Here is an 11,870-nt window from a genome sequence, read left to right as displayed (position 1 = left end):
CGTTACAAAAGAATATAATGTTAATTATGGATTCATGCAGTCATTTAATGTATTTAATCATTGACTCTAAATTATCACCAGTTCAACTAAAACAGAAAAATTAGTATGTCGCACATCAAATAAGACTCAGAAATATTACATGTTCAAAAATGTCATGTTTACACGACGAAAACATTCGTCTAGAAACACACGGTCAAAAATGTTAAATAAATATAAACAGAACCACGTTGGCCCATACTGGTCCTTCTCAAAAATTAGCATATTGTGATAAAGTTCATTATTTTCTGTAATGTACTGATAAACATTAGACTTTCATATATTTTAGATTCATTACAACATAACTGAAGTAGTTCAAGCCTTTTATTGTTTTATTATTGATGATTTTGGCATACAGCTCATGAAAACCCAAAATTCCTATCTCAAAAAATTAGCATATTATGAAAAGGTTCTCTAAACGAGCTATTAACCTAATCATCTGAATCAACTAATTAACTCTTAACACCTGCAAAAGATTCCTGAGGCTTTTAAAAACTCCTAGACTGGTTCATTACTCAAAACCGCAATCATGAGTAAGACTGCCGACCAGAAGGCCATCACTGACACCCTCAAGCAAGAGGGTAAGACACAGAAAGAAATTTCTGAACCAATAGGCTGTTCCCAGAGTGCTGTATCAAGGCACCTCAGTGGGAAGTCTGTGGGAAGGAAAAAGTGTGGCAGAAAACGCTGCACAATGAGAAGAGGTGACCGGACCCTGAGGAAGATTGTGGAGAAGGACCGATTCAGACCTTGGGGGACCTGCGGAAGCAGTGGACTGAGTCTGGAGTAGAAACATCCCCAGGTCAAGCCACTTTTGAACCAGAAACAGCGGCAGAAGCGCCTGACCTGGGCTACAGAGAAGCAGCACTGGACTGTTGCTCAGTGGTCCAAAGTACTTTTTTCGGATGAAAGCAAATTTTGCATGTCATTCGGAAATCAAGGTGCCAGAGTCTGGAGGAAGACTGGGGAGAGGGAAATGCCAAAATGCCTGAAGTCCAGTGTCAAGTACCCACAGTCAGTGATGGTCTGGGGTGCCATGTCAGCTGCTGGTGTTGGTCCACTGTGTTTTATCAAGGGCAGGGTCAATGCAGCTAGCTATCAGGAGATTTTGGAGCACTTCATGCCTCCATCTGCTGAAAGCTTTATGGAGATGAAGATTTCATTTTTCAGCACGACCTGGCACCTGCTCACAGTGCCAAATGGTTTACTGACCATGGTATTACTGTGCTCTCCTGACCTGAACCCCATAGAGAATATGTGGGATATTGTGAAAAGAAAGTTGAGAGACGCAAGCCCCAACACTCTGGATGAGCTTAAGGCCGCCATCGAAGCATCCTGGTCCTCCATAACACCTCAGCAGTGCCACAGGCTGATTGCCTCCATGCCACGCCGCATTGAAGCAGTCATTTCTGCAAAAGGATTCCCGACCAAGTATTGAGTGCATAACTGAACATAATTATTTGAAGGTTGACTTTTTTTTTAGGGATGCACCGATACGAATCGGCCGATCATGCTTGCGCGTTTTGTCAGTAAAGCCGGTTCTGTAATCAGCGGTAAATGCCATCAGGTGCGTGATTTCACGTTGAGCCGTATGTACTACACACAGCCGTTGTTTACCTACGAGCTGCGCAAATCAATGTTCATTATCAGTGTGAATGTGCGCAGCTCGTCAGTGAACAACAGCTGTGTGTAGTATATACGGCTCAACGTGAAATCACGCACCTGATGGCATTTACCGCTGATTACAGAACCGGCTTTACTGACAAAACGCGCAAGTGATCGGCCGATATGTATCGGTGCATCCCTACTTTTTTTGTATTAAAAACACTTTTCTTTTATTGGTCGGATGAAATATGCTAATTTTTTGAGATAGGAATTTTGGGTTTTCATGAGCTGTATGCCAAAATCATCCATAATAAAACAATAAAAGGCTTGAACTACTTCAGTTGTGTTGTAATGAATCTAAAATATATGAAAGTCTAATGTTTATCAGTACATTACAGAAAATAATGAACTTTATCACAATATGCTAATTTTTTGAGAAGGACCAGTACATGTTCAAAGCAGAGTGTCTCTGAAAGGAATTTCCTAATGAATCTGATAAGAACATAATTCTTTCATGAGTACAGATATCCACGCCCACCGCTGTCCGAATCCTACTAAGCTAAAGGCTGAGCTCATGAATATTAATTATTTGGCTTGACGTTTCTTGGAATCTTCCCCAGAACGACCAGTCCTGAGCCAGTCACGTGCCAACGTAACTCACGCAGCTAGTCACAAGCCGAGCCTTGGCTGTAGTAGAATTTGTACATTAGGCCCCGCCCCGTGTTCTCTAAACAAACCGTTTGGTTCGCCCGCCTTCCTCCGCCAACCATTTCTTCCTGAGACAGACAGCAGCGCTCTCGTGTTCGACCGAGCCTTCTTCACCCAGGCATATGGCACATACAGCCTCTTTTCTTTCTTCTATTTGTGTCCCCACCACTCTTTAAAAATTCCGCCGAAAAAGAGAAGACGATTTTCCAAATCTTTCAGGCCGTTATCTCACGTAAGTACCGCGTTTGTTGTTGTTTTTAGCCTTCATCCCGGAAAAATCCGCCGTCTGCTGTAAGGAGCCGTGACACAACATGGCGGGTTGGTTGTACTCGAGCTTGTTATACGGGCAACAGCAGTCCTCCGTGAAGGAGAACGAGAAATGGATTTCAAACTCGTGAATCATAAGGATTAAATGTGTTTATTTATATTAATCTTTAGTTGACTGATAATGGCGAGTTTAGTCGGCTAAATAGTTAGTGAGCTGATTCAGTGGACAAACCCAGGCGCTTACGACATGTACGTTAAGTTACTATCAGGTTATTAAATGACGAGCGTGTTACACATTAAATGTGTATATATACTGATTTACTAAGTTCTAATATTAGATTAAACATTAATATATGTGGTAATAAAATGCTAACGCTAGTCAGTTTTTTTTTTATTCCTAAGAAACATTTGTTTTGGTAAAACATTACCTCATACCAAAACACAAGTCCCTTTCATGCTTATTATACCATAATTACTAAATGTCAAGACTAACACATTGAGTAGTAGTAGGGAAAATATCTATATTTAAAAAAAAAATGAACATTTAGACGAAATACAAAATCTTGAAAAAGTTTTTTTTCTTTTTTGCTGTTTTAGGAATTTATGACCTATGTATTATGAAATAGTGAGAATATGAAGCTCAAACAGGAGGATGAGGAAAAAGCTCAAATTTAAGATTAAATTCTGATAGCTTGTAATGTAAATCTTTATAATAATAAAACAGACTACTTGCATGAAATGTTTAAATATTATATGTGACCTTTTACCACAAAACCAGTAATATGGTTCAGTGTTTTGAGATTTTTATGTATATACATCATCTGAAAGCTGAATAAATAAGATTCACATTGATGTATGTTTTGTTAGGATAGGACAATATTTGGTCAAGATACAATTATTTAAAAATCTGAAAACACAATATTGAGAAAATTGCCTTTAAAATTGTTCAATGAATGTCTTAGCAATGCATATTACTAATCAGAATTTAAGTTTTAATATATTTACGGTAGGAAATGTACAAAATATCTTCACGGAACGTTTCTTAATATCCTAATGGTTTTTGGCATAAGAGAAAAAATTATAATTTTGACCCATACAATGCATTGTTGGCTATTGCTACACATATACCCGTGCTACTTAAGACTGGTTTTGTGGTCTAGGGTCACATATATAAATATTAGACGTCACTCTGTATCTTTCAATAAAATCTCTAGATATAGTGAAATATAATACAAAGATTATATAATCTGTAATCCTCAAAAGCCTGTTGTGTCACTCAAATTTAATAGCTGCATTAACATGATTTTTCTAATAGATGATCAATTAGCTTTAGTCCTTTAATTGTTCATGATGTTACTAACAATATAAAAGTTATAATTTACTTGCCGAGAAAGTATAAACTATCAGTTTGATGACTGTAGGCATGTAGATGGTTGTGTACAACAGGTTTTTCCAGCCCAATTTTGATGATGTTGCTCATTTAGGGGCCTGAGAAGTTTATGTCAAATAATGTTCCACATTAGCCTTAATAGGTTTAAGGTGGTGTCCGCATGAAACAAAAAAACAAACACCATGACCTCTGATAAATATTCAACAAGTTACTTCATTTATTGACCACATGTGGGAAGATCACGATAAGATGGTGCTGTTTAATGCTTAAAATGAGAACACAGAGTATCTGATCAGGAGGTCTGTTTAACCAGTCAAGTACAAAGTACAGCAGTTGATAAAAACATTAGAGCCTACAAATTGATGCTGAAAATGTATAAAGGACCTGTATTTTAGAAATGTACTAACCTGTCTGGCTGTGTTCTGAGTTTATTTTTTCCATCAGCTGCTCTTGTAAATCAAATATTTATGCATACACCTGTTTTTGTAACTCCACAGGGCTCCCCACTCACCTTGCGAGTGTATAAGCGCTACCCAGAAGGCCTAGGGGAGGCCCTCTACCGCGAGCAGTTTGACTTCAACGCTGAGCCGCCTTGGGATCCTAGTTGATAGCGGGAGAGGACCATCTCCCACGTTGTCCATGTGAGTCCATAAATGTTGGACGCATCTCTACTGAAGTACCGTTTGGAGAAAATTACATAATAATATGATGTATTTAATTACACATAAAACCTGCACTCACAAAACTGTAGTGGATTGTTTTTGCTTTTACATAACACTATTGGTGGCTTATATGTAACACGTTTGTCCCCCTGTTCATACTGTACAAATCCATTGGTAATACCATCAAATGCTCCATTGTGCTTCAAAGCCACCGGGATTTATCTTGATTGGGTCTCAGTTTAAAAAAAATAGCCTGTAGGTCACATTCTTGAGGCCTGTGTGTTGTCGTCATCTCTAAAGATGGACTCATGTGATGCCTTCCCTAGTTATGTGATTCATTTTTCCCTGCCTCTTGTGTTTATTAGCCTCATAGAAACCCAATTTAGATTAATAAAGATAGCCTTACAATGACTTTGAACTTCCAGTGCAAAGTTTGCTCATAAAACACACCGTTTTGAAATATGTGGGTTGGTGTTGTAGTTGTACACTTTGACGTGAAGTTTTGTGTAATGGTATGCACGTTGTTGTTATGGTTTCCCCTGGACAGTTTGTTGCATACCCAGAATACCCCAGCGGCTCAGTAAACTCTCTATGATTGTCGGATTTGCGGAATACGGTTGAGATGAAAGGATTCGTTGATGCACCCAACTACTTCATTGAACTACTTGAGGGAGGGACAACCCTTGATGATGTCATCGACAACCACGTCTACGAGCAAAATCTGGTGAGACTGCGTTGTGAACATCTGTTTTAGTAAACCAACGGAACATGGTTTTGGTCTTTTTCATTGATTGATCTGATGTTGTTTGTCAGGCTGAAAAGAATGCATTTGTTGTGGCCGACCTTGGGGCCCTAATGCGACAGCATGTCCTGTGGAAGACCACTATGCCTCTCGTTCGACCCTTCTACCCGGTCAGCTGTAACAGCAGCCCTGTAGTAATTGAAGTCTTGTCTGCTCTTGGTGTTGGTTTTGTCTGTGCAAATAAGGTAAGCTTTTATTTGATTCTTACTTGTAGAACGATATTTTGAAGGCACACCAACTTATAGAAATGCATTTACTACTTTCAGGCTGAAACCACATTGGTAGTGAATCATGATGTCCCTCCTGAGAACATCATCCTGTCTGGAGTTTGCAAGCAGCTTTCACTCATTAAACACGCAGCCAAGATTGGCATTAACTATCTGGTGTGTGAAAATGAAGCAGAGCTTCGCAAAATTGCCCGTGTCCATCCTGAAGCAAAGTAAGTCCTTAAAACACATTGTGTGTATGTATAATATACATTAAAATGAAATGTGTGTACCCTACCAGTCAGAGTATTTTTAATGTTTTTTTTTTTTTAAAGAAGTCTCTTCTGCTCACCAAGCCTGCATTTATTTCATCCAAAGTACAGCAGAAACAGTACAATTTTAAAATAGTTTTACTATTCAAAATTACTGTGTTCTATTTGAATATATTTTAAATTGTAATTTAATTCTGTGATCAAAGCAAAATTTTCAGCATCATTACTCCAGTCTTCAGTGTCACATGATCCTTCAGAATTCATTTTAATATGCATTTTTATTATTAATATTTAAAACTGTTGGAAGCTTGCAGTCAGTACAATTTGAAAAGTGGTGATAAAGACATTTATATTTTGATTTCTATTTCAGATAAATGCCGTTCTTCTGAACTTTCTATTTATCAAAGAAACCTGAAAAAATTCTACTCAGCTATTTTTAATAATAAATGTTTTTTGAGCAGCAAATCAGAATATTACAATGATTTCTGAATGATCACGTGACTGGAGTAATGATGCTAACAATTCAGTTTTGAATAGGCATGGGCCGGTATAAGATTCTGACGGTATGATAACCTTGGATAAAAATATCACGGTTTCACGGTATCACGGTATTGTAATTACTGCTCTTACAATGCTATATTTACATGTCATTACGTTTTTTTTTTTTTTTTTTTTTTTTAACGGAACACAGTATATTTTATTGTAGGAAACATATAGAACCTTTTGTAACATTGGAAAAGAAGGCAAAATAATTAAAATAAATAATTGAATCTTCTTAATTAAATTAAATTGCAGTCACTTGAGTCTAAGCCTGCAGCTTAATAATAATCAACAAAAATAAAATTTTCAAAAACAAATCCTTCTAAATGGTAAAAATGCAATCACTAATCAAAGCAAAAATATGACCAGTAGTGACAGTTCCAAAAATAAACAACCTATTTTTTTGAAGCCGTGATTTTGAAAAGATGTTAAAGGTGCACTGTGTAATATTTAAGATGATCTCTAGACAGAGGTGCAATAACTATGTTTTCAGGGGTAAAGACCTTAATGAACCATTATGTTTTTATTAACTTAGAATCAGCTTGCAAAAAAAACACTGACACAGTGATGAACAAGTAACAGTGGTATTCACAAATAACATAGTTTTATTGAATGATTAAGTAAATATTATTCCTTAAATTACGTTTTAAAATAAATCTCACTATTCGTTGCTGTCAAAAAAATGTGACATTTTAGTCCTGTATCGGCTTCCGTAGTTCTGTAAAGGGAGGGGTGAGCAGTGGACTGTTGCAATTCACAATCTCGCCGCTAGATGCCGCAAAACCCACACACTGCACCTTTAACGTGGCAGAAGGCTTAAAAGCAAAGACGTGATTTCACTTTAACTTAATTGTTGTACTAATGTTCAATCACAGAAACGTAACGTTAGTACATATAGTCTGCTATTCCCAACTCTGTTTTGTGGGGGTTCACCTCCTTTGGCCATCCTGAACTTATATTACTTCTTAATCTTATATCTCACTGTGACTGTGGATCACGTGTACAATCACAGACACGAGCCTGCAGCACTAACCACTGGGGGAGGGGCTGCATTGTTTTCGCTGCAGGGACGCACACCATAGACGCACACACACAACCTAGAAGCGAGTCCTGCGCTTTCACTTTGACGACACAGAAAATGCACATATCGTAGGAACGGTATAACTTTTTTTGTTTGCGGTTTTGAAACCGTGACATTTTCAAACCACGGTAAACCTTGAAACCGGTTATCATCCCATGCCTAGTTTTGAAATCACAAGAATGAATTACATTTTAAAATATATTCAAATAGAAAGCAGCAAAACACAAATCTTACTGTTCAAAAACTTTTGACTGGTAGTGCATGTATGTGTATTTTTTTATATATATATGACATTCAAAAGTCAAAAATTTCCGTTAACGCTCTAGTTTAGTTCTCACTATTAACGAGTTGCTTATTATCATGCATATTGGTTGTTTATTAGTACTTATAAAGCTTGTATTAATGTCTTTTTCTGCATGACAATATTTTAGATCATTTAATCCTAACCCATAAAGCTTACTAACTATTAAGAATCTGCAAAAGCCGTAGTTAATAGTTAGTTAGTAGTGAGAATTGGTCCCCAAACTAAAGTGTGACCAAATTTAATACCAGAAAATGTTTCAAATCAGCATATTAGAATGATTTCTGGACTGGAGTAATGATGCTGAAAATTCAGCTTTTGCATAAATTACATTTTAAAATATATGAAATTAAACAACAGTTATTTTAATTTATAATAATATTTTATAATACTGTTCTAGTGTTAAAAGTGAGCACAAGAGACTTATTTCAAAAGCATTTTGAATCATTTGAATTGTAATATAGTGTTTTTTTATTTTATATGGTATTATTTACTGTTATTATTTATAATAAGTGTTTATTATGTGTATATATAATGAGGTTGATCTCTTTCTGCCCTGTTCGTGTCTTAACAGACTTTTGCTTCAAGTGTCTACTGACGCACAGGTTGAGGAGGCAAGTGTGACCATTGGTTGCTCCTTAAAAAGCTGTAGACACCTTTTGGAATTGGCCAAGGAGTTGAGTGTGAATGTAGTTGGAGTGACGTAAGTCAACTCATTTTTCACCACTAATCTGCTGTGACTCGCTTTGTCTTGTTGAGAGTTTTTAGAAGGTGTGACTTTCTTCACAGGTTCCAGGTACCAGCATCATGCCGAGATCCCCAAGCATACACCCATGCACTGTCAGACGCTCGCTGCATCTTTGACATGGCGGTGAGCAGTCATACAAATGTTATAATGCGATAATTGAATTTATTCTATTTATTAGTAAATGTCATGTATCTACTGGCATGCTGAGTCTCCCTTGTTTCTACAGAAGGAACTAGGCTTTGACATGAAGATCCTGGATATAGGTGGAGGATTCAGTGGTTCGGAGTTTCAGTTGAAACAGGTATAGCAAGTATCTGTGTCTCATTTGTTTTTCTTGTTTGAATTTAATCCACTTACTCAAAGCTTTTCTTTCATGTCTGTTTGATCAGGTACATTCGATCATCAGACCTCTGCTGGAGGCCTATTTCCCCTCAGCATCTGGAGTGAGCGTCATTGCTGAGCCGGGAAATTTCTTGGTGTTTTCCTCCTTCACCCTGGCTGTCAATGTAATTGGCAAAAAAGCGGTATACCGGGATCTCCATAGTGGTAAGTCCTAAGAAATATGAGACCCTGGACCACAAAACCAGTCATGAGGGTCCATCTTTTTCAATGAAAGTTGAATAAAAAAAGCTTTCCATTAATGTATGGTTTGTTAGAATATGACAATATTTGTCCAAGATACAACTATTTGAAAATCTGGAATTTGAGGGTGCAAAAAAATCTAAACATTGAGAAAATTGCCTTTAAAGTTGTCCAAATGCATATTACTAATCAAAAATTAAGTTTTGATATATTTATGGTAGGAAATTTACAAAATATCTTCATGGAACATGATCTTTACTTAATATTCTATTTTTTCAGCATAAAAGAAAAATCGATCATTTTGACCCATATGGTCCAGGGTCACGTATATAGTGCAGTAAATACATCAGCCTTATTTGCTCACTGTCTTTTGTGCTTTCAGATGAGCTGACCCCAAACGGTGCACCAGAATTTGTGTATTACATGAACGATGGTGTTTATGGATCATTCATGGGGAAGTTGTTTGGAAATGTCATCACCACGCCATCTGTCCACAAGGTACATAACACTCCTGAACACAAGAACAATATTTATATCAGTCGCCTCAGATTTCTAAACTTGTTTTGTGTTTTTCAGATGTCGCTCACCCTAGATGAACCCGTGTTCTCCAGCAGTCTGTGGGGTCCGTCTTGTGACCCACTGGACCAGGTGGTGGAGCATTGCCTGCTCCCTGAGCTCGCTGCTGGGGACTGGCTCATTTTCAGCAACATGGGGGCCAGCGGTCAGGAGGGTCCGGCAACACTCAGCGACACAGACCAACCACCTGCGTATTACACCATCTCCACAGATGACTGGTGATTAAGATCACATTGCATTTGAACTTTTGTGCTTGTCGCAGACTGTTTTTGTCTTTCCTTCTTCATTTCACCCATTCCAAAGGGTGACTGTCTAATCTAAAGAGATAGTTCATCCAAAAATGAAAATTCTGTCATTACTTACTCACCCTCATGTTGTTCCAAACTCGTAAGACCTTCAATCATCTTCAGAACACAAATGAAGATATTTTTGATGAAACCCAAGAGCTTTCTGACCCTAAAATTATGGGAGAACCACTGATGTCACATGGACAATTTTAACAGTGTCCTTACTACCTTTCTGGGTCGAATGTTTCGGTTACATTGCTGTATATGCAGGGTCAGAAAGCTCTGATTTTATTAAAAATATCTTATATGTGTTCTGAAGATGAATGAAGGTCTTACGGGTTTGGAACGACATGAGGGTGGAACTGATTGGTCGCTTGCTTTTACTTTTATTAACTGATAGCTTGCTTTAATTTGGAACTGATTGGTCGTAGACCTCATTGATCTGAACTCAGTTTTGGCAAACATTGCCAAAATTATCAACATGAAAGGCTTTTTTCACTCAAAAGCTGAGTTGCATATGCTTAGATCAATACAAAATTGGTGATAATTGAAAGAAAACAAGTTTACAAAGATTGGATCCAAGATTTAGTGATGAGAGATTTTTAGGATTTTCAGCACAGTACAAAGGTTAAAGTTAGTATAATGTTGTTTTTCCCTTTTCCTTCAGGTTTGAGATGCAAGAGGCTGGAATTTCTCTTGATGACACCATGAAAAACCTCTCATTGGTCCAGTATGGCTTGTAAACAAGCCCGACTCCGTCCACTAACCACTGGGCATGTGAATAGCTTGCAGAGTCAACATTCCAACAGTCATGGGTGGAAAAATATATTTGTTTTGGTGGGGGAGAAAAAAAGACTTGCTCAAAAACTAATTGATTGACATTGTTACCTCAGTTTCTCGCTATTACAAAAGGCTCATTTTCCTTATCACTCAAAAAGAATGACGGTAAACCCATATAAAATAACAAACATATGCAACAAAATGGATGACTGTGGAGATGGCACCCAAATCTTGGGTTTCTTAATCAAACACCGTTTACATAAATGTTCAACTAATTTAATTTTATTATGTATACATATATAGATATAGATGACCTACTGACAGTCTTGTAAATGAGTTGTCTGTACAACAAAATGCATTTGTCTCGAATCAGGATAGAGTTTAGATTCTGCACAAATAGGCCATGATCCTTAGTGTGTGAACAAGTGAAACTTGGTTTAGCAATTCTGTCCTTGTTCTCTCGTTCTCACTTTCCATGGTTTATAGGAGTAGGGAGCTTCTCGTCGCTCCTCATGCCAAATTATGGTTTCCTTATTACATGTGGTGCGTTAAGTGACAGTATTTCCAAAGGTTGTTATATATTTCATAGTGCTCCATGGTTGAGTGTGCTGTAATTTGCAGTGTCCCTTCAAAAGTTTTGGAACCTTCTGCCAGGTTGTTATAAATTGGTCTCTTGAAACTAGAAAAACTGCCTGCCGTTATGAATCTGCTGACATTGTGCTTCGAGATCACATTTACCTCAAGTAACACGTAAAATACAAGTTTCACCACAATCAGATTAAATGCTGCAAGGCACTAGTTCTCAATCCAAAATTAAAAATTCAAGTGGTGTATATTTTAAATTCATGTTATACCTCTTATGTGTCTAGCATGGTGTCTAAGGTTGATTATAACAGCTCACTGTTTTATAAAATCACACCCCTTAGAAATGAAATATACCTTTTGTCTAAGTCCGCTAATGGACCATTGCCTGTTTTTGACTGTAAAATTGTGCTTGTAAAAGTAATTAAAATATTAATTTAATACA

The 11,870-nt window shown here is 37.3% G+C and overlaps 1 protein-coding gene across 1 annotated transcript; it reads left to right on the top strand.

Annotated features, from left to right (window-relative positions):
• The first annotated feature begins 2,417 nt into the window (after positions 1 to 2,417).
• Positions 2,418 to 11,870, top strand: LOC141305383 (antizyme inhibitor 1-like). The gene is made up of 12 exons (XM_073832481.1): positions 2,418 to 2,581; positions 4,504 to 4,647; positions 5,216 to 5,392; positions 5,482 to 5,655; positions 5,737 to 5,909; positions 8,445 to 8,573; positions 8,660 to 8,741; positions 8,845 to 8,919; positions 9,008 to 9,164; positions 9,583 to 9,698; positions 9,777 to 9,994; positions 10,731 to 11,870. The coding sequence occupies exons 3-12, from the start codon at positions 5,291 to 5,293 to the stop codon at positions 10,804 to 10,806; spliced, it is 1,302 nt and encodes a 433-aa protein (XP_073688582.1). The 5' UTR covers positions 2,418 to 2,581; positions 4,504 to 4,647; positions 5,216 to 5,290; the 3' UTR covers positions 10,807 to 11,870.

Source organism: Garra rufa, unplaced genomic scaffold (genome assembly GCF_049309525.1).
Source record: "Garra rufa unplaced genomic scaffold, GarRuf1.0 hap1_unplaced_002, whole genome shotgun sequence".
Classification (NCBI taxonomy): Eukaryota; Metazoa; Chordata; class Actinopteri; order Cypriniformes; family Cyprinidae; genus Garra; species Garra rufa.
Note: the sequence above shows the minus strand (reverse complement) of the source record. Positions and strands in the feature narration are given on the sequence as shown.